At 40.5% G+C, this 24,896-nt stretch overlaps 1 protein-coding gene across 1 annotated transcript in view; it reads right to left on the reverse strand.

Annotated features, from left to right (window-relative positions):
* epha5 (EPH receptor A5) overlaps positions 1 to 24,896 on the reverse strand; it is a gene marked incomplete at both ends in the record, with an annotated part of 85,517 nt that overhangs the window by 45,402 nt on the left and 15,219 nt on the right. Inside the window, one exon of the mRNA XM_080477177.1 lies at positions 20,661 to 21,381. Within this exon, the coding sequence (XP_080333303.1) occupies positions 20,661 to 21,381 (721 nt within the window). The remainder of the gene's footprint in view (positions 1 to 20,660; positions 21,382 to 24,896) is intronic.

A 24,896-nucleotide genomic window follows, 5' to 3' on the forward strand; every position in this document is an offset into this window, starting at 1 on the left:
TGACAATGTTGATATTTTTACAAAACCAAATGATTACTACTGAAAATGACAACATGATCAACATGAAACCAATTTCAATTAAGCCTTCTGGTGCAACATACGGTGAAATGTTCAGAAAACTTCTGCCATAGCTGTTGCGTTATGCATTTTATTTTACAAACTCATCCTAACAGCATGGTTTTGAGGCAGAATAACCGATATCTCATTTCTGGTCTCATTGTTGCGTCGTGTCCGCTTTTTCTTCGGAAATGTATTCATAAAATCTATGTTTTCTTTGAAATCATTACAATTTGCTTGGTGGTTTGGCTGGATTGGAGTCTCTTGTGGACTGGTTTTGGCCAACGGGCCTTATGACACCCCTGCTCTACAATGAGAATTTAATCACTGACCAAAAACATTGGGATTTAAATATATTCACTTCTTTTAAACTACAGACAAAAAGTGCATTAAGTTGTGCTTCTACATCTTTTTTTTTTTTTTTTTTAAGTTGAGGTCCAATAATAAACTGCATGACTGGGTCGTGCTCTTCGTGTGAAACAAAGGCCAGAGGCACATATTTATAGTTGTACATGACTAATATAACTTTTAGCCATGTTTTCCATTTTCCCTAATTAATGATGAACCCGGTCGTCACTTTGAGTTATTCTTAAGTGGAGCAGTGAAATCTGCTTTTGATACTAGAATGACTTTGTCAATGAAAGTCGATAACTCAATACACGATGGAGGAATCCAATCCAGTCCATGCTGTAGGACCACATTACAAGTTGTGTGTGTGTGTGTGTAAGCTCCATGCAGGGCAGTAGGACACACCTCACCCTTTGTCGGCCTGCTGCGGCTGCCACACACACACACACACACACACACACACACACACACACACACACACACACACACACACACACACACACACACACACACACACACACACACACACACACACACACACACACACACACACACACACACACACACACACACACACACACACACACACACACACACAAACAAAAGCGTTTATGGTACAGATTTATTGCTATTGTCTGGTCTGCAGCTCCCCTTGACTCCATCCTCAAAACCCCCATGGCCGAATCAATAAAAACGGGGCGGCAGCTCATTTCACACAGACACACATGCCCGGTTGTGAAGTAGAGCGCAGCCTGAGCTCAACAAGAATTATTTCAGTTAAGAAGATAAAAGTAACTCATAATAATTCTGGATAATTCAGATGTGATGCCAGTATATCTCCGATTATGTTTTATTTATTCACACACGCCCCTTTTTATTTGTGGTGAGCTCTCGCCGCCCGCTGTGCCGGTGCGGCGCTCCCCAAAGTTCAGCCGTCAGTCAAGCAGTATGGTGTTGGCACAGCGTGGCACCCTGACGGCTCCCCACTTGGATTCCCTGTTGAACTAGTTTTTAACTTTCTCCTGCTTTTTTTTTCTTCTTCTTTTTCTTTTGTTTGTCTCCACTTTCTTTGTCTTTCGGCCACGGTCACAGCCGGCTGTCACTGAGAATAGCTTCTCAGTTCTCCCATTTATTTCTACACACAACGGGAATGTACCAGACGCAGCTAACTATACAATCCTGGAAGCAAACACATTAGAGCTCCTTCGACGGTCACAGTTTCTGCAAACTGAACGTTGGAAACGGTGCAAAATCAATCACACTGACATCTAGATTTTTTTAATATTAGCATAAAGCGATAGACGTTTGCTGATAATGCGCTGTCGAAGATAAGCTGGTGTGCTCTGATTAAATTAAAATAATGCATGGGGGTGTTCTTTCCTCTCTGGAAGTTGCAAATGATTATGAGAATGACATAAACATTTGCAATTAAAATGTGCAAATGAGTGTGAAGTAAAAAATAAATAAATAAAAAAAAAAATCACACTGCATGTCACTTTAATAAAAAGCAATTCCAGTTGACTAATAAGCACAAATGAAGTAGATGTTTAGGTATTTATTGTCATTAATTCTGGCTCATTTCCATTCCGAGCTAAACAGATTATCTATGCTCTGCGGGGAAATGGCTGAGGAACATGTGTGGAGATGGAGCACAGGCGTGCATTGTTTGACATGATGGCATGATTGCAAAATGACTACACAGCAATATCGTGAACCGATGCCACTGTCGTCACTTAATTATCTGTTTAAGGATTTGGAGACAGAGGGAGGGAATGGAGGTCAAACTGGAGGCTGGAACTGGGAGAAAAGGAAAAGCTATTAAAATGCCACAGAGAGCAAGAAAAGAGAAAAGAAAAAGAGCACGAATGTACAGTGCGGAATCTAAGCCCAAACCTCAGCTGAAGGGCAGCCTTAAGGTCCGCAGCATAAACTGTCAGGAAAGGAGCAGACAGCATGAAAACATGTGTCTAAATGTCATGTTAAATGGCAACTGGATTTCAAGCATGGGACTTTTAGCTGCGGTGTGGGGAAAGCTGCTTGTGCATTGTTACAGTACAAAATTACAAGCCACGATTTTACCTATTGTAGTAGTGAAGCTATGTGAGAATATATTAAAATCCATGCTGCAGGAGTGTCCCATGAATTGCTCTTCACATGTGAGAATTATGACTTTTAATGCAAACTATGTTATTGTTATCTCTCCATCCATCTTTATTATCACATTGTCTAAGCCCTATTTTGGGTTAAAGGTGGCTGAAAAGCCGTGTCCAGTGGACTCTCATTCAGACCAAGATCAAATTAGGCCCCGTTTACACGACTGAGTAAAAGGCAGATGTTAGTGGCGAATTAAATATAGTTGGGTTGCAATGCTTTTTTCCCACAATCAAATTACTGTGCCTTTTATTCTTTGAATGACTGATATTGTTAAATCAGATTAATGCTCATGTTAAATACTTACTCTGTCAGCTTCTTTATGATTCTAGATGAAGAGCAGCTCCAAAAGTCGGCTATCCCTGCTAATGTTTCTCCCCCAGAAAGTTTGTGATATTGAGTGCCAATACTCAAATTTTGTAAAAAACGGAAAACTTTTGTCCCGTTTGGGTATGTGTTCACGCAACAACCGTGCTTGAAGCCATTGAAAAGACAACTTTTTGAAAATGGCTCAAAAGGGTGGAACTTTTCGAAAACCCTCCGACTCCGTCTCCATGTAAATGGAGGGAAACGCAACTTTTTGAAAATACTCTGACTTCCAGAAACCGGAATGTAACTGAAACGCTGCTACTGCGCATGCACAACAAGGCCGTAGTAAAAATGGTTCTTCTGCACATGCATGAGTAGATGGACAATAACAACAATGGCGGCATCAAGAGTGTCCTGAGTCCCAGTTCATAAACTCCTGGGACTTGGTAGTTTGTAGTCGAGTCACCCGTAATAGCAATCCAACTTCGTCGTCTGTCCCTACGAATGTCCGTATATTCGCCATTGTTAATGTTTATAGCGCGTTGTTCTCTGTCAGTATAAGTGTGGTTTCATTACAAAAACAACTACCAGCGCCAACTCCTGGCTTGACATGCCAACTACACAGTTTTTTTGCATTTCTGCCATTTATGTGGAAACAAACTTTTTCAAAACGTTGCCGTCTAATCGTGAACATTTTCTGAAACAAAAACGCAAAAACTATGCATTCTTACTTGAAAACTTAGAGACACCAATTCATTTAATACACATGATTTGGGGCTGTCGTAGGACGCCTGAAAACTCACTCATGGCCAAAAAGAACATGCAAACTCCACACAGAAAAGACACTAAGCCTGGAATCGTACCATGGATATACTCAAGGTAAGAAAAGTGTGCTAACCATTACATATCCGTGACATTCTTATTCTCATGTTACCTAATTTGGCTCAGCTTGAAGATAAATTTCTACAAAATGAAAAAGAAATCTGATAAATATCAATAAAATACAAATATATACAATGAAGTAACATTAAAGTTTATGTGCGGGATTAAATTACAAACAATACATTTGACATTTGTATAATGTCCAGTCACTGACTTCCTGTGTGCAATACATAGGTAATCATCCTTTTTGGCCAAGTGTGTTTTACTCATGTAGCGAGCAGTAATTAAATCTGAACAGTGTAAATACTGCTAATTGTCTTCATGATCATCTGAATATAAATAGGTTTAGTCACTATATGCTAATACATCGGTATTCATTCTACCCCATTGTGCAGACAACAATTGCATTTTTAATGCGTTACTATGACTTGACGTTCCCATAGCTTCTAAAATTACATGTGGAAATAATATATTGTGCTCCATGTCCCATTTGTTTGATTCTCTTTATGTTTCCGTCTCTTATGTTAGAAGTATCCCATTAAATCCAAGGACAGGACAGACTGGGATGCTTTGAGTTTTGAAAGGGACACGCCCACTCATAAATGAACATTTCCACCTGAACACACTTACACACACAGACACACTTCCTGTGCTGGGATTAGTTATGGTCATGGCTGGCGAACAGAAATTGCTCATTTCTCATTGTGAATGCAGCCTGAATAGACAGCCAGGGTGGTAATAATGTGTGGCAGTTTGGGTGTGGGGGTGTGCATGTATGTTGCTGTGTGTGTGTGTGTGTGTGTGTGTGTGTGTGTGTGTGTGTGTGTGTGTGTGTGTGTGTGTGTGTGTGTTGCCCTTGGGCAAGCTGTCTTTCTGATGCCACGCAGCTCTTAATGCACAGCACAAAGGCTAATAGGTAATTAATATGCAATACACACTAGTGTGCCTGAATGCATCCGTGTGTGTGTGTGTGTGTGTGTGTGTGTGTGTGTGTGTGTGTGTGTGTGTGTGTGTATCTTGTGAGTTCGAGGTTAATACGTAATTAATATGCATCACACACCGGCATCCCAGGCAATTAAGGATCCAGCAGTGTCCGTTGATGCTTCTTAACGAACGTCCTCTTTAATTGGAAACATTTCACTGTAAACATGTTGATTTATATGACTGCCTGTCGTTTGGTGGGATTAGAGAGAGAGAGAGAGAGAGCGATTAAGGCAGAGAGAGAAAGAGAGAAGGGGGGGTAAACTGATACAGAAGTCAAAGTGAAGGACCACATAGTGTGAATCAACATAGGATTTAAATTCATTGGTAGAAGCCTTGAATCTAGAAAGATGTGAATAATAACGTTTATAATTTAAAACCACTCATAACACTATCAATATTAAATACCTGCTGTTGCTATTTAATGGTGGATATGATAATACACTACCCACAAACAATAGCTCAAAATGTGCCCAGGATTCAGACAAAGGACTTTTCTTTTCTTCATTCTTCTTTATGAAACCACGAAGGCCTGACTGGAAGGAAAGAGATGGAAGTCATTTTGTAAATGGAGGGAGTCATCATTTGTAATGGATTTGGGTAACTGCCCTTAACTGATGTTCAGTTGTGACTCCCCGATCAGCTTACTGGACCATTTAACATTCTGGTTCAAGGATTTTGCTTCAGACATATATTTCCAAACCATGATACCAACGAGAACGATAACACTGGCCTGATTAAAGCAATGGCAAAACAAAAACATGTTGACGAGTTCTGCAATTGATTAATAGGATTTATTTGTTAAAATCATAAAGAATAAGAGAATCCAAACAGAAATTCCTTGTTCTAACTTCACAATCATATGTACATGTTGTTCTCAACCAACCTGAACAAGAACAAGTCTATTAATGTTCAGTGTAGCTTTGAGTACAAACCTTAAAAGTTAGTAAAGTCTTAACTATTAAATGCCAACTAATTGCTAATGCTCCCCTCAATCAACTTTCACAACAAGACACTAGAACCATGACCTGTATTGACAAGGATTAGTTATAATATCAGTTACATTGAATTCAGCTATTTTCAAGAAGACTTTTTATTTTTTCTTAGCACAACTTTTACAATTCATTTATACACCGTGGGTCATAAAGTAATGCTAATTAAATTTGTCATACAATAAGCATTCACACTTCCAAGTGGTTCATTCGAATGTGTACTTCTGGTAAGTCTTTTCTGTGTTGACCAAACAGACAGAAAAGTCAAATTATTTTAAGGCTTATGTTTAAAATTTCTGTTTTGGTAGATCCATTTGAAGCCTTTGAAAGGATTCTATAAGAACGATATCTGATTTTGCCCAAGGCTCGTTGTGCCATCCAGGACTGTAGAGATTACCATTATAATACCATGTATTCAGGAACACACACATAACAAAAATAATAATGTACATCATATCTAATTCAGTGATTACTAGTTCAGTCAAACAATTACCATTTTAAATACGATTAATCACGGGGTTGCTGTGGATTAATTTCGATTAATCACAATTAAATATGCATCTTTTTTTAATCACGCTTCATTTTATGTGAACAAACAGCCTGCCCCCACAGCTGAAGAAAATCCTAGAGGAAACACTGTAATATAAATAGAATTCTTTCTTTATATCATGCACTTCAATTCCTATTATTATTTTGTAATATGTTATACACTATAATGCCACTCACCATCAGACTGAGTGGAGCCCTGGAGTTTTCAGCCCTTTTTTTTTTTTTTCTGGCAATCTCAGGATATTCCCCCATGACTTTAATTCAGAATGAAAAGAGAACATGACGTTGCCTCAAACATACTTTTAAGGCCACCGTCATTGTACAACCTCAAGCAGTTGATTCTTTCATGCACAGATAAAGTCTATCTCGTGACGAGATGCATGACCTCCTCGGGATTACCTCCTGTCAAATTTGTAAAATAATGAATAAAATGCCTTCCATGAAACTACAGAACAATGTGGAAAAAATGTGGGGAGCATTTTTATGAAGGACACAAACCACAGGATTGTTGGATGACTGATTTAACTAATCTAAAAATGTTTTTCTTTATTGTGTATTATATTTATCTATTTATCATTAGTCACAATTACTCTCTAAGATACAACTGATTTACAGCATCATCCAAAATGTTCTCTAAAAAGCCATGAAGGCTATTTTTGAACAAAAAGTGAAGCAGCAGTATCACGTTCAAGGAAACTATCCTATTCTTTATATGTTTAAGCTGCTCCTCTCAGTCCTATTTCCTATAGTATCATCCTTTTACCTTCCTTAGAGGCCTGGATACAAGCTGATGTCTGCTGCAAAGTGACAGTCACTGAGCGCTCTCCTCTGTGACCAAGAGCACTATATTACTCTTTGGCTCCAGGAGAGTCAGGCCAAACAAGTGCACATAAAATGCAACATGTACAAAAAGAGCTTAACTAGACCGGTGGCTTTGTCTGAATACAATCTTTTGTCTCACGTTGACTGCAAACAAATGTCTGTGTTTCAACAATATCACAAAGGTTGGAGGTTCTATAAACAGAAATCTGCGAAATCGGACAAAACATCAGTGCAAAAGCCACCTGGCGAGTCGCGTGACATGTTCATTCATATATTCATCTTTCCTGTTACTCATCTAACTGAACACAGAGGCAGCGAGACTGACGGCAAAGTAAACTTAAAAAAAAAAAAAAAAAAAAAAAAAAAAAAAACTAACAAACTGGCCAAGCTGAATTTCAATGCAATGCCAGTATTGTTAGCAGATACTATTGTGAACTAATAAACATGTCGAGGAAAGGCAGTAAATATCCTTTTCCTGTATTTGTCCCACAGCAAACTACAGCCCAAAGAAACATAAACATGGCCTGTGTGTGTCTTTCTGCGTGCGAGCTTCATGGCTTCGTGTCTTTTATTACTGTTTGTGTGCAAGCCTTGGCATGTATGCATGTGTTTGTGCCGGTGCATGCTCATATTTGTGCACGCCTCTGTGTGAACGCAAACAAAGACCGATGATAATACCATAATAATATACAACCCAGTCAATGGGGTTTTCCTGTCTGCGGCATGACAGAGGAGGTCATTGTTCACCACCCATTTATTCTCACAATCCGGCCACAAGCAGAAACCCGAGAGGTCAAGAGGGTTGCAATACTTTTTGAGCAAAAACCAATTTACTGGCCCAGTGAAAGTCCAGATGGGAACAAGAAATGATCAATCAGATGTCAAGTTATGCTGACCAGATATGTTGGGGCTGGAAAAAGAATCCAACCAGCAAGCGTGACACCAGATCACATATTACATTGACATCGATTTACTTTCCACATATCTGTCTGTGTCAATGCACCGAGCCACTGCAGACTGCATTCATTCATAAATCAGGTACACAGTGGGATCACAATACCCCTGAGAGGAGTAAGTCATTTCAGCAAGAGCTGAAGGACGCGCAGATGTAGATTCTTGCAAAGGAAAAGTGTTGACTTTCTAAACATTGTGGAAGCATAACGGACCTGCAAAGTCTCAAATCAGAGATAGGCTGCACAGATTTGCATGAGAGACGTGTAATTAATCCGAAAAAGCCCTTTATGGTTTGAACCTGGAACGTATCACTCAAAATACTGTGAATATAATGGACATTCCGCTGATGTATTGTTGCTTGTACTTGTCGTAAGTTCATAAATCAATTTCTTTCAAGAAATGTGAAATTGTCCAGGTTCTTCATAACAACTAGTGACTCGAGCTCATAATCAGTTATTAGACTTATCCATGCAGTGCTGACAGCTCAGTTGCATTCAAAAGTAACTAGTTGCTATGTTTTCAGCCTGTTGTGTGTCAATTGTGTGTAAACTTAACAAACTGAATATGCTGACACTTCCAGGGGAAAAAAAAAGACGACAATTCAGGAACATTTATAGGTCATGTGTCACTGTTTCCCGGTCCTCAACATCTTTAAAAATGTATAACTATGATACATGCATGATTAACTTGCTGCACACAGGGACTACGTGCATCCAAATTCCAGAAAAGCGATCCAAGATTTGAGGTTGGAAATGTACCGATTTACAAAAAGCAACCCAGATTTATTATCGTTAAATAAAAATAGGGCTTCAAAGAAAAGGACACATACACAAGTTTACTGTTGTGTTTGATTTGGATGTTGGACAAAATACTCCACCGATGTGTCGGTGGTGTGGTTGGTTTAGTAACATGTTGTTTACCGTTTCATTTGGGGGAGGCATTACCCGACCTAAATACATTACAAATGTGGCGAACTACCAATCTAACAAGCATCTAGCCATCACTGACCGGGACTCTGGAGACAACGAGGCTTTCATGGAAAGAAGCTGGCGCTGCTGAATCAAGCATTTTATTAATATTTCACCGACTACAGGAATGTGTCTACGCGTGTGTGTGAGCTCCTGTGTTTCTATACTTGCAAGGACGTGGTTGGTTTTTTCCATTATTGTTTGGAATAGTTTGTTTTAACAGTGGCATCCGGGGTAGCTTTGTGCTGTTTCCTTTTTGTGTCTGACAGTGAAGTTAGATTTGCACAATGTTGGTTATGACGGGGGTGCATGGGTGCGCAACGCGCCGCATCAGTCAAGTTCCTCGCAAGTATAGAAAGGAACACGTAGATGTGGATGCATGCTTGCGGGGGGAAGGGTAAAAGGGAGGAAGCACTTCTGGGAAAGTCAGTTTACCCAACAAGCACTCAGGAAGCACTTTAGTTGTCATGACAGCATCACCGCGGTGAGTTGATGGGGTGATGGAGAAAGGGGGCCGGGGAAAATGAAGGAGGAACGCGAGAGAGGGAGAAGACGCAGGAGGAGAGAGAGTTTGGTGAAAGAAGCCATTTGAAGCTTCTGATTGAACAGCATGTAAAAAGATGAATGGCGTCTCCTTCCCTGATAAATCCAGTCAATTCATATTTCAGGAGATGATGCTTCCTGCCACTCGCCGAGGTTTTTTTTCTCCCCCTATGCTATCATTCATCATTACCGAGGGACGACGGAGACTCTATTTTCTGAAGGGCAACTGAATACTCAGAGTCGAATTATAAAGATTTTAAAGACACGGATGCAGGTGAAAAATATTAATAAGCAGGTGTTTGAGGTCCAGTGACTTCTAATCAGATTTGGGGATTTTAAAGGCGCGAGCTTTGCATCCACAATGACATTGTTTCAACAGTAATCTGAGTGGAATCTCTACGCAACAGGATTAAAGTCATGTGTCAGAGCTGTACCATAATATGCTATTTTAAACTCAATACAAGATACAAGGAATATGCAAGGAGATTAAAAAATGTATATAATGATTTTTTTCTCATGCATCACTTCAAACTGTGATACTTAAAAAAAACATTTTAGATTTATTACACAAACTGAAATAATTGAAGATTTTTTGTTTGAATATTTCAAAAATTTTGCTTATCTTTTCTGAAAAGATAATGGCCGATTTAGTTTGAAAGCTCTGCTGAAGCTACAATGAGATTAAACAAGATGTTCCATGATTTGGATGTCAGTGGATCTTTGTAAGAAAGAAAATTAGTGAATGCGAACGAGACAAACAGCAACAGAACAGATAAACCATTTTCATTTTCAGTGTGTTTTGTGTGTCCGTTTACATGGCAGCAGTGCTGGGAGCAACTGAAAAAGCAACTTTCTGAAAATGGCTCCCAAAGTAAAAGTTTTGGAAAATGCTCCAACTCTGTCTCCATGAGGAAAACGCCTCCAGATTGGCACAACTTGCTTCCATTTTTAATGTTTATAGTGTATTATTCTCTGCAAGCACGTGTGTGTGTAATGTCATTACAAAAACAACAGCGTGAACTCATAGCCTGGCATGCCATGGCACAGTGTTTTCAGCATAATTAATACAGCTCCGATAAAGGTAGAGTATTCGTAGCAATTGTACCTGCATACAGAAATCAATTATTGGCTCCTAATGACTAAACTCGATGTGTTTAACATAACATGTTGCTTTATTTTGGAGTACACATTTAATACAAAATCTACCAAGGATGATAGATATCCTGAGCTGTATTGCCACTTTTACTACTATATGACACATAATATAATCACACGTAAAAGAAAAGGAGATGGCATTCCAACTACCCTTAGATATTGGAGATGGTTTTTTTTTTTTACATTTGACTGAATTCTGTAGTCATTTTTGGCCGTAATTGTTTGGTTTTGGGAAATTAACATTTTCATCCCAAATTGGGCTGTATGTGGCCCCATGAACCAAAATGTGTTTGACAACCTGGATTTAAAGGGATCACAGCTGAAAGTAAATGAGAGAATAATTACAACAACTCTGAATAGTGGAAACAAATGATTTGCTCTTAATATAACAGGAATTAACTTAAAAACAACTGAGATGCTCTTGGATGTCGGGACCATGAAGAACGGATCAGAGACTTAACAAGAAATATTGTCTTTGCAATAAATTGTAGAAATACAAAACATCAAATTATATTCACAGCATGTGAAAAGTATTTTGCGGCAGGCACGATATGCTGCATTGTAATACTATTTGTGGTTTTGAGTGTAAATCAAACAGACTGTCCAACCCCCGTGATAAAAGAAACGGAATAAATAAAACACCCGCAGCAAGGTGACGTTGAAACTGCAGTCCTTATCAGTGCACGATGGTAATCTTACTGTAATGGCAGATGCTGTCATTGACATGATTATGTGTGTATCTTGCCAGTAACGCAAAGCAACAGTAATACCCTCGTCACAGCATCAACCACAAGCTCCACACTGCAAGTGTGAGCCGCTGGTTCGCTATCCCAGAATTCCCCCGGGGGCAGAAGGCAGAAAGCTTCCTCGCGTTACGAAGCCACTGAGACAGTTTCTGATGGCAGCGCCACAGTCGGTGTGACCAGATCGAGTTTGACATATGCTGCGGTGACGTCTGACAGGCAGGCAAACACAGAGGAACACCAGGGGAGCCCCGCCACTGAAACAAAGTATTGTCAGGGGAGAATCCAGCTCCACCCGGGGCACAGTTAACGAACAAAATGCTCTTCGATTTCACTGCTCTTCTACGTGGAGAACTCCACCTAATTCTTTTCAATGCTGATACCCGCAGTCGTCCTGCTTTTCCAGGTGTATTCCTTTATCTGTCCTCTCTCTTCCTTATCCTGCGTCTCCTCCTACCACCCCCCCCCCCCCCCCCCCCCCCCCAGCTTCCTCTACTGTGCTGCTGGAATCCCAACATCACAGGGACGTCAATCCCAGACTTCCATTCCGCCCCGTTTTCATCTTCAAAAGTCATCATTCAGCTCTTATCATGTCATTCCAACATCCTGGTCAGTCCTTATCCCATCTTTCCAAACACTGAATGCAGCCCTTATCCCATCAATGCAGACTCCCTCCAAATCCCTGTTCCACCGCCGCGATATATAATTTCCCTCTTTCACCATCATTACAACATTTCACCCGGCTCAAACGCCATTATCCACCCCATTCAAGGAACCCTCATTTCAGCAAATACCCCATTCAACCTTCAATCCCTCATTCCAACTATTCATTTAGCATTTGCTTTATTACCTCCACCGAGGAGGTTATGTTCTCGCTGGAGCTGGATTTTTCCCGAAACTTCGTGAAGGGGTGAATCATGGGACATTTAAAAGGCCATTCGGTTTGGAATTGGTCTGACTCACAGTGGAAGATCGGCGAGTTATTTTTTGCTGTCGTTAACTTTGCAGGATTGAGAATTTGGCCTGTTAAATGCTACACGTCTCAACACTAAGTTGACTATCCTTCAATTGTGACAAAAACACAGAACGGGAAATATGAATTCACGTCTCAATGACGAGTTCGCTTGTTGGGAGCCGCAAAGACGATTTCGACCTTTCTGTGGCTTGAAAAAATATCCAGACAACATGATTGCAGATTGAGTTACTGGCCTTGGTGGAGTATCTTCCTCAAGCGTTACTTGAGCGGTATTTCATCACACAGTTTGTTAGTCCTTCCCTTCCTGCCATTATTTCACGAATGTGTTCAAAGGGACTTGAAAGTATCTTACTTGGAACAAAAAATCTGAATTGTGAACCCTACTGGTTGCTTAGAACTCAATATTGGAATGACGTAAGATTGAGATTTTGGTTTTGTCACAACTAAACCACATTGTGAATGGAATGATGTGCAACTTTGAACATCAAAAAATATCAAAAATGAATATCTAACGATCCAAATTGCAAATTGCTCTCCTTTAGCAATGAAGCTCATTGTCCATCTTGATCTGGTCAGTTCAGATCAAGGTCTTGCTTTGCTTCTTGAATTTACAGAACAAATGTATTTTCAGTGATTGTGTAATACAGAACATAATTAGAAATAGAAACTCATGCATCAACGTGACTTCAGATTTCAAGACTGGTTGAGATGACAACTGCAGGGACGTCACGACTTTACCCTGATGAAAACGATGCCTCGACTCATTCATGATTGATCCATTTTGTTATTTTCATTTTTTGTTTGCATATCCTCCCCCTTCACTCGTCACACTTCCATATAGTGGATGCAGAAAACGTTTCAAGGGGCTCTGGATATACTGGCAAAATCCTAAGTAATGAGATCTGGCTACTTACACCACAAAGAGTTCTTCTGCAAATAAACATCTAAAAGAAAGCACACAGCAGAATGTAAATTTTGCAGAGCAAAGCCTGCTGAGACAGCCGGGATTACATCCAACTTTTGAAGACATATGCAGATATATATATATATATACATATATATATATATATATATATTGAAGAACACATATGAGGATAAAAGAGGTGAACAGTGAAGCACTTGAATTGCCGCTCATTGGCGATTTTTTGGAATGTGTGTGTTTTCAGTTCAATCTGAATACCTATATATGACATGTCCCACATTTTCTTTATACTGAACCCCATGGACCATGTTTTTGTGGTTTGAATCCCTTAAAATACTCATAAAGTTGTGGTGGCCGTGCTCTTGACACAGTCTTGTGACACTTGGTTTGGCCTTGACTTTGTGCCCTCTACCAGACCGAGGCATTAGATTGTTGCACACTGTGATGGATGATCTTTCTTCTATAGTTGGACCTCTTGTAGAGTACATGATTATGGTTCAATCTTAACTACTTGGAGAGCAGAGTTGGCAAAGAAATGGAAAAAACTATAGCTGCGATGAGACAATACAAGTAAACAGGTTTTTTTTCATGTTTCATTCAAATGTCACATCCTGGCAGCATTGTCTCCAAACCCAGGATACTCATCACCCATTCAGCCGTTATTCGGTTCACCCATAATTCATCCATTCTTCCAATGTTCCATTCAGCCATTATTCCCACTTTCTGTCTAGTACTCACTCATCCTCAGTCACATCTGCAAAGACTGAACTCAATCTACGCCCTCCCCCTTCCTTCTTATCTCCCTCTTCATCCATCTGCCCACTTCTATCCTCAGTTATCCTTCCTCCATCGCTATCACCCCTGAAACAACACCCATCCATCTCTCTGTCTGTCTGCCCTCACACCCCGTGGTGTGAAATCTCCAATTTATCTTGTGTCCCCATTGTTTTGCCTTCACTTCTCCTCTCTGTACGATCCCCATCTCTCTGTCTATCCATCCATCCGTTCATGGATGTGTCCCCCTCCTCCCTTCAGTCTTACTGGGCTGTCAGCGCTGCAGGCTAATGCCAATTATCCCAAGCTCAACTTGTACGTATATCCATACATCTCACACAATCACATACAGTATCTTTAGATGTTGTCTGACACGACGCTGCTTCTTGTGTAACAAGGAACGCATCACAACACAGGTTATATATAAATAAATGCACATTCCAGGCATGTTGTCATCGTTAAGCCTGACAAACTAAACAGTTAGCCACAACTCAGTTGTCAAACATCATAAGCGACAAATACAATCATGACAATTGAGTAATGGCAGAATATAACGATAAGAAGGAAGTGTTCCATGGCTGTATTTCTGTATTAGGATGAATTTCTGTCCTCACTATCAGACACAGACCCATGCTACAAAAATGCTGCCTGTGTGTTCATTTCTCTTTTAGTAACTGTAGTATTGAGATCAGTTGATAACAAGGAATTTGTCAAGTAGCATATGGTCTGAAAGAAGCTGGAGAGTTTAAGAATGGTGGGGTGGTCAGCACTCTCATTGTCAATGTGCACACAATTGACCGTAGATGTAAAAGTGACTGTTTGATTGTGAAAATATTCACGGTTCGATTTCAGGCTTATGGGCCTTTCTATGTAGAGTTCCGACACAAGTTTCCATCCACAATTCAAAAACACATGTATTAAACTGATTGGTGACACTAAGCTGCCAAGGATGAACCCTGCTTTCACCCTTAGTCAACTGTGATTGGCTGCAGCAACCCCTCGACTCTAAGTAGGGTAAAGGGGCTGGAAAGATGCATGGATGTAAATGGTAAAATGGAGTTCACCTTTACAGCTCTCTCTCCACTGATTACTAGCCCACAAAGTGCTTTACAATGTCACACACACACACACACACACACACACACACACACACACACACACACACACACACACACACACACACACACACACACACACACACACACACACACACACACACACACACACACACACACACACACACACACACACACACACACACACACACACACACACACACACACACACACACACACACACACACACACACACACACTGGAGGCAGCTGCCATGCAAAGTGCTCAGTTTGGAGTTCAGTGTTTTGCTCAAGGACTAATGGACAGATCGAACCTGCAACCTTCCAATAGAGAAACAGCACACTATCAACTGAGTCACAGTCACCCAAAAGGCCGGATAAATGGATGCCTGTTTGGACGATGGATGGATCTACACAGGATGTTTATTTGAGGAAGTGGGTTTCAGGCCCAGAAAAGTAACAAACGTTAACATCACTTTTCCCACAAATGTCACTGTTGGAATTTTGTTTTTTTTCCCCCAACAAAATGCCAGCGACTCTTTGAGAATGTGTTTATTTGTGTTAGAATGACAACAAAGTCATGGTTGTTAGAGTCTAGACATAAAATTACAAGAGTCATTCAGGTGTAACACCATGTTGTTCCTACAGCGAGAACACACGGTATTATAACTTGTTTTGGGGTTGAGGGGAAAATTGGCCAATTCTGTTATGTCTTCATGAAGGACATGTTATGCAAAGGTTCTCATTGTGCCGGCGTTTTATGCATTTTTTTTTCACCCATAAAAAAGGTGTAGGTTTTCGGGGAGAAGTGCTTATCTGTGAGAACGTCTGTGAAGGAGGTGAAGATTTAAATATAAGAAGACAGTTCTGTTAGTGTGTTGGTGGCGAGAGCGGGAGCGGGAGACCGATCTTATGAGAGACACTGACAAGTCAAAAAGGCAGAAGAGCACTAATCGAGATGGCAAAGAGAGAGAGAGAGAGAGAGAGGGTGGGATGGAGAAGCAGTGAATGATAAGTAGTTATGGGGGGAAAATGGACGAAAGAGACATACAAAGGAAAGTGAGAAAGAAGAGTGGGACAGAGAGATGTGAGAATGAGATAAAGCGAGAGAAGATAGGAAAAGAGAGACAAAAAGGAGGAGAAAGAGGCGTCCATAATGAGTTCTGTCCTACATTTACAAAGGCTGCATTAAATCATGCTCTACTGGGCAGCACGCAAAGCCAACACTGCCAGGATCAACACAAATTTACACATTTTCTCTCGTATACGCACATTGTGCCGTACCGACCTTCAACCCACTGATTCACAGTCAACACAAGCTATCAAATAAAATGTTATTACCGATGTTGGATCTCTGCTTAAACAGCTTGAATAAAAAAAAAAAACGGGGAAAAAAAAACAACACAGATTTACTAAAAGGGCACAATGGAGTTGAAATTAAACCACTAAACCCGTTGATGGTTTGAAAAATTCAGCTCGACAGATGTTCAGAACATCCACTTCTGAAAAGGCAACTAGAAACCACCCGCCATAAAAAAAAAGACAGTGGATACATAACCACTCGCAGCGTGGAGTCCAGACACTCAAAAAAAAAACAAAATTCAACACTTCACACTCCTGCGAGTGACTGAAACACACATGAAAAAGTGTTTACCAAGGCAGCGAACGCATATGGTTACAAAGCTGGCAGAGAGGAAACCCTGCCACGTTTTTCCTCTGTACACGATTTCAAAGGCTGTCGGTTTAACACTCTCATCTGCATGCAAAACTGCAAAGAGAGAGAAGAAGAAGAAGAAGAAGAAGAAGAAGAAGAAAAAACCCCAAACCATCCTGTAGCTTCATTAATTTTGAGGAGTGTGTCCTACTCACTTCACTGCATTTGATTGTGTTTAAGGACTACATTTGGAAAGAGAGAGAGCAACAGAGAGAGAGAGAGAGAGAGAAGAAAACCTGATAAATGATATTACTGTGAGCACCCAGGATGGTTTTATTCCAAAGACCAATGGTGAAAATTTGCATATCACACACCTTCATCTTCCTGGAATTCAAAACACTGAAACTCATTAAAATGAGAACGAAGGTAATTCTTAAAACTTTGTAGCACCATAACAGGGTGAGAACCCCCCCCTCCCCAAAAACAAAACAAACTATGATGAGTCAGTTTTCTTTGCGAGACGTGTCAGGGGTCAGTTTTTGATTACAGTGTCATCAGAATAGCACCATCACAGGCCCTTTATGTACTTTATGTACAAAGCTGATCGCTGCTTTTAAGGCCGTTTCTCCGCCGTGCTCAGTCTACATGAGCAGAGGCAACACACTTTTAATCTTCTGTGCTGTCGAGAAAACGGCCGTGCAGTTACAGAGCACTTTGTGCTGCATGCTCACCGAGTCCTTTTCCATGGAAATGCTATGGGAAATATATATTTTAACAGATTGATCTTTTGCTTGAAAAACCCACACTCCATGTTCTTTATGGTTGCAAATACACCCAATGTAGAATATCAGAGATATATCGGAGATACTAATTCTCCAGACATGTTTTTTTTTTCTTCTTCTTTTTAATTTTCACACTCTGAAATTGAAGTGTACATGGTTTCCATTTATAAAGCACACATAGAATGGGACAATAAAAGTGATCCGTCTTACTACTCTCTGAAATTTGTATGTGTTATTGTCCGGTTAATGGAGGCTGAAATCACTGCTGATGTGTTGATGCTAAGTGTAAGCCAAAACTGGAAGGAGTGTAACGAGCTGGTTTTATGCACGAAAGGCATAAAGTGTTCAGATAGTCGTGTCGTTGGTATCGGATCTGGGCAAATTTCAGCAATTTTTAGTTGATCAACCGTCAGTAAATTACGGCAATCAGCTGGAGTCGATTTTCAGTCCAATAGCTGACATGTAATATCCGCAAAACCACCATTTCAAGAGGAGGCAGCATCAAAGCTTTGTTAAATAGAAACCATTTCATACACCATCTGAAAAACAAACACGCAGCTTAGTTTTTGGTGCAGCTGTGCTGGCATGAAAATCAAACTAACCCTTGTAAAGCTTTTGGATCCACAATACGTCCAGGTGCCTCAATGGTCTGTTAGACACCACCTTATCAAGGCTCTACAACAATGTATGTGACAACATTTAAGAACATTTATACAACAGAGCAGGTGAAAGATGACATCCAGGAGATGACAAACAATTTGGGATTTCATGTTATTTTGTGTACCATAAAAGCATTTAGCAGGCACCAAGCAAATATAAGTATTGGATTGTGAAATTATCGGGATTAGCAGATACTCGATAAAAAAAACAAAACGTAATGGGGTTTAGGGGCAGATAAGGGAAGTCCTTAATAAAAAGTGTTTGCTAATCTTAATACTAGTTTAAATATAAAAATGAACGTTTGAATACCACAAACCTTGACTAAAGTACAGTGATCAATTATATATACTTTAATTTCAAATCATCGAGGACATGCGTATGTTTTTGGCATCGCTGCACAATATTAATCGCGATTTGTGATAATGCTGATTATTGCGATATGACTGTTAGATATGTCATAAGTATACTGTACATATTTGTACATGTGTATGGAATAATTCAATTAAACGCACTCGGTAGAGCTCCATCTGATTGGCCAATTATTTCTACATTTAGAGCATGGCCGTAGAGTACATGGAAACACAATGAATTACAATTTAGTCTTTTGCGATATGCACATTACTATACAAATGTTGATATTGCAGAGACGATAAATTTGTAAAAAAATGTTTTACAACTATTGTTAAACAGAAGACAAATTGCCATGACTAACGCCGCCATGCTCGCTGAAATTAAAACCACAGCTCATAAAACTTTGCATGTTCTAAACATTAGCAGACAGATACTGAAGTAAAACACAAAAGAAATACACAATACTATAAGGTCCAGGTCCTGGCAGCATAATTCCTAAGGTAACAAAACGGGCCGAACCAAATTAGTCCAGAAGTGGCTTAGCAGAAGTCTGTGAAGCATAATTAGCTGCGCACAAATGGGTGGAAAGCTAATGAGTGGAAATCATGCACTGCTCAGAGGGTCTTTAATCTTTTGCATGTAAGTTCCTTTTCCGAGTACAGTATTTAAGATGTACAGTTACATCCCGATGTTGCACATCACCGATACACACTGTGGCTAATGAGCTCTGTATGATTGTGAATACTACCGCTGAAGACGAGGTTAGGAGGTTTTTTTTAGCCCCGTCAGCTTTAGATCTGTAACATTAGTCTGCTCGACTGTTCCGGCCGTGGCGGGATGACTGGAGGCAGGCCGGTGGGCCACTGACAGCTATTTTCCTAATGATCTCCCGACAGAGAATCTGTGTCTGACAAAGCTGCTGCGGGGATGCTCCACTCTTTGCAGCTATATTTCACCATTTGATTACAGCAAACCTTCTGGACACATTGTCTGATGAGTTCAGTGAAAACTCCGATATGCAGAATGCTCGCAGAAACCCTCACTGCCACACACACACACAATCAACTACCCTATAATCTCACAACCGAGATAGTTTCCATGTGCGCATTTGTGAAACTGAATGGCTGCAGAATCTATCTCCATGTGTGATTTTCCAAGAGTTGGCCATGTGTATTCACTCCATCACATCCTGCCGACACGTGATCTGCAAGGCATTGTGTGAAGATTAAATCAAAACACTCACGAGCTACCAAATAATCGCACATTTCACTTTCCTGTGCCGCGCAGCTTCCTGTGGCTGCAATAAGTGTTCGCCGGAATTACTATTATTCTTTTTTCCATAAACTTCTCCACGCTATTCAGAACGGCTCTCGCTTGCATGAGTGGATTGTCGAGCGCGAGTCGGAAAAGTGAGTAATTTAAAGACAGCGCAGAGGAAGATTGGAGAGGGTGGAGGTGGAGAAAAATGCAGAGGCACTGGGTGCCCGTGGAAATGGCAGTTGAGGTCGGCGGTTGGGAGTGTTCGGGTCTAAGACGGAGCAGAACAGAGGCTTTATGAGAGCAGCAAAGTGCTGCGGGGCTCGGGGGAATACCCTCCTCTAAAGCTGAGGAGAAACACAGACTCGCACTCGCGCAGTAAGAAACACTCAGTGGGAGAATAAACAGATCCATGTGCACACTCAAGCACACAACACCAAAAATAAACACATGCATGGCTATAAAAATACACAGAATGGAAATAGCAACCCAGGGAAACATCTGTGCATGTGAACACAAAAACCTAAAAGCGCCATGAATGTCATGATTGAACAAAAGATGTAGAGGTAGAACTTTTGTTTTATAAAGAACCAGCTGAACATTAAAGAGTTTTTTTTTTCAAATAAGACATCAATCTACTTCATCCAAACTCAAGCTCATGGTTGGAAGCTGATTCATGTTGGTGTACCAGTAAACTCAACACCTGAGCCAGGAAACATGACACAGAAGTTTAAAGAAAACCTTTTTCGTCTCACCTTGGCAAGATCCATTGATTTCCTCGAAGCCCGGCTGGCAGACACACTTCCCGATGGGCACCAACCACTCGCCCTCCGTACTGCAATGCATCCTGGGAGGCTCATACAGAGGCACGGAGTTGTTGACGCAGCGCCCCACCACCTCCACCAGCTGCGAGGCCTCCGAGCCGGGGATGGTGCCGGGGAACTCGGCCAAGCTCTTCACCAAGAACGGGCAGCGTTTATAGAAAACCCGGACCGACACCAAAGCAATGCAGGCCCCTAAATCCTGAAACGCCAGGTAGAAGCCTTTACGCGTCAGAGGGCCGAGGTCACGGACTTCAGTGTTGAGCTTCATGACTCGGTCCCCCAGGTCCAGCTCGGTGAAGCTCTCGTCGGCCGCTATGGTGTCGATTTTGATGTATCTGCTTTCCTTCATCGCCCGGTCTTCCTCCTCCGTCATCATCACGCCGTCCCTCATCTCCCCGTCCTCCATTTCATCCTCGTCGCCGTTGGTCTCGTAGTAATACATGTTGAAAGTCTCCTTGCAGGTCCCGACCCCTCCGGGCAGGCTGTTGCAGTCCCTCAGGGTGAACTTGAGCTCGATGAACACCCGCTGGGCGCCCTCGGTCAGGATCCAGTTGGTGTGGAGCCAGTTGTTCTGGTTCTGCTCCATCACGCGGCACACTTGGTAGGTGTGTATGGGGGCGTAGTTTTCATCCACCTCCCCGATCTCTTCCCACTGAGACAGAGAAAAGACAGAAATGGAAACAGATCATGACAAATATTCAGATACTTTGCTACCCTACGATGACGGTATGGCATCGACCAAATTGTCTGAGGATGTTTGTAAGAGGTTCTTCCTGCTTGTTGTCGAGTTGCCGAGTTCTACTATCCTTCATATTTATGGGTTATAAACATTAAATTCATGTAAAGAATTGCCTGAAATATGACTTTCTTAAAAATAAGCATGTGATCTTGGATTCTGGGTCATATTAGTGTTGATTTGGATGAAATCTAGTTAATCGCCAGATTAAACGTTAATAATGACGCGTCAATGAACAGATCCATTTTTACTGATGTAGGTTCACACTGGTTCAGGCATAACTATTGAAATTGTTTAAAGCCGTTTAGATTCAAACTCTCAAGTCTTAAAAGGTCACTGGTGATAACTCAGAAATGGAAGTAGTGGACGGTGCTCCCATTGCATGTTTGTACCTTAGTTGTCACAAAGCAAATTACAATTGAAAAAATCACATCTGCCCATTCACAAAAGCACTCACACATCAGAAGCTCCTATTCAAGAACTGATCTATTGGTGTTTAACATGACATTTTGACCACAAAGCCACAAAAGGGAACATTTACAAATACAAGTTCCAATATTTAACCAAGAAAAATATGATTAGAACTGGATTTTGCATGAGCTTGTGCTTTTGTTGACTCGATTTCATTTACTTTGGCTGTGGTGTTGAATTCTAAGATTTAGAGCACCACTTATTATTCTGTCAAACTCTCAAGGAAAAAAAAACTGCATTTATTTGATTATATTTAATTGTCTGCCTGAGTGAACTTTGAATATTTAGAAGTAGCTTTAGAGTGTTTGTTTCAAAAACTATTTGCCTTTAAACTGCAATGTTTAGAAAATTATATCTGTTTACCCGAACAAAGCAGAAGCGTAAAAAACGATGTCGTTTTCATGGCGGACCATGAGTTGGCACTGTTTTTGTAATGAACACACAGAGAACAATACGCTATAATGGCGAGTACATGTACATTCATATGGACAGGCGACCAAGTTGGATTACTACTATGTGTGACTCAACTATAAAACCACCAAATCCCAAGAGAATAGGACACTCTAGAGGTTTTTATTTTCACTTGAAAACATCATCATCATCATCATATCAATAACAACACATTTAATTTAAAATGCACATTCCTCAAACAGCTACAAAAGGCTGTTGGTAAAACAGTGGCGCAATTGATGATAAACAACACAGATATCAAGTCAAATCAACAAAACTTGAGGAAATGGACAAATGTTGCTAGTTGAAAGATGTAATGCATTGATATCAGTAGTTACATTGGAAAAAGAAAGGAACAGCATTGCTTTACTAATAACCTTCTCTATGAAGTAATTTAATACATTAATTCCAAATTAATCTGCACGTTGTCAGATAACACTACAACATCAAAAAGTACCTAAAAGTAAGTTGAAATGTAAATGCTGAAAAAACAATATTTATCTTCAATTTAATCTAAAAAAAAATGTATGTGTCTTGGTCATACTTTTTTTTTTTTTAACACTTCTTGTATCTGTTCTAGCAAAGTACTGCCAATTCTGTCCTATGTCCTGAATGAGCCTGTAGCCGTACTTGTCCAGCATTTGTTTCAAGTAACAAAACAACTTATTAAACCTAAGTGAAAGCATAATTGCTTATAGATGGCAATGTGCTTGAATATAGACAGAGTGAAGCTTCGTCCAATAGTGCCGATGACCCTGACGGACCTGAATAAAGATAATGGATTCAACTGGAGTCAACTGTTGAGGTTAGTGGCACTTTTAAAGGAATTGTGAGTATCCACCCCAAAACTGTCATGTGTCATGTTTGCACGATCAGAAAAACTGTAAAGGTGTATGTCCAGACAGGAAAACTATAGCAAGTAGAACAATGAGTTGCAGGGTTTTTAGAGAATGAAAAGGATAAATGATGCGTGTGTGTGTGTGTGTGTGTGTGTGTGTGTGTGTGTGTGTGTGTAGGTATAGATAGGGTAATCATCCGTTCTATTCATCTAATTTCTTCCCACTGCAACAGGCAGGAAAGAACGAGATTGCGTTACGAGGTATGTATACATTTGTCATAAATCAAAGGTCGAGGTCCTGTCAGGAAAAAGAAATGTGTTCAACTACACGTCTTCAAAAAGTCCACGTGTGTGCATTCTTTTCCGCCTGTGTGTGTTCACATATGCAAATTACAGTCAGTATTCAATTTTGTGTCTGTGAGCATCTGCATCCGTGTGTGTGTGTGTGTGTGTGTTAGACAGCAGCATTAATTCCCTTTGCAGGTCTCCTGGGACGTGGCTATTATCTGCATCACTAGCACTCTCCCATGGCTAATACAGGCGCTTCATCATGTCACCGTAATATGGCCAGGGGGACCCGACTATGATCTGGTGTTATAGCTTAATAGCCCATATTAATCAATCCGTGTGGTAGCCGTTGTACACAGCCTTCTGTCTTTGTCTTTTCTCTCTGTCTTGTTCTCCATCTGTCTTCTTCTCCACCCTCCATCCCTCACCACTTTGGCCCGGCTCTTTTGTCTCCCGTTATAATTACTCCGTTTCTGAAGAATGTGAGACCGCATGCAGGTGTTGGTGTGTTATTGTGCGTGTTGTTCAATGCTCATGCCATTTTCAGGATAGGCGTATATCTGGACTAATGAGGAGCAATTTCACTTTTAGTTACCAGGGATCAGCCCATACTTGAAAAGTGACGAGCTTTTATCAGAGGGTAGTTTCTGATATTTCTGTGTGGGTTCACTGGTCGAATCAAGCTCAACTCAAAAGTACTATAAAATGACTTTTCTATTAGGCTAATGAGGTTAATTATTAATTTCTCTGTATTATGATTTATGGCGTTCATCATGAACACTGGACTTACATTCTACTTATATTTTAACACGCCTCGCTTAAGACCCCGTTTACACGACCTTTAAAGTAAAAACGCATCATTCTGGCATTTTTGTTTCAGAACGTTTTTGGATTTACATGGCCACATTTTGACAATGAGGCCTGTTGACACAGAAATGGCAGAAACACTCAAAATGATGTAGTTTTCATGATCGACAATGGCGAGTACACAGATATTCGTATGGACAGATGATCAAGTTGGATTGTTATTACAGTGACTCTCAACCGAGCCCCAGGAGAACATGGACACTATGGACACCGCCATTGTTGTTATTGTCCATCTACTTCTGTCCATCATTTTTTTGGGAGTAAGAATTAGCAGATAGCCGCAAAATTAGCCGCTCTTCATTGTGAATCATTAAGATGCTGACAGAGTGTATAACATTAGTGTTTGTCAGTTAAACAATACAGTCATTCAAACAAAAGACAAACATTAGCTGTAATTACAGTCATTTTAATGTGAAAGAAAAACATTGCAATCCAAGCACTTTTAATTAGGCAATTCCACTGAGTTTTAGTTAAAGAAAACCATGTTTTCCATCTATTTCCTTCCCCATCAGCTCAG

The sequence above is a fragment of the Lipophrys pholis genome (assembly GCF_963383615.2).
Source record: "Lipophrys pholis genome assembly, chromosome: 12".
Classification (NCBI taxonomy): domain Eukaryota; kingdom Metazoa; phylum Chordata; class Actinopteri; order Blenniiformes; family Blenniidae; genus Lipophrys; species Lipophrys pholis.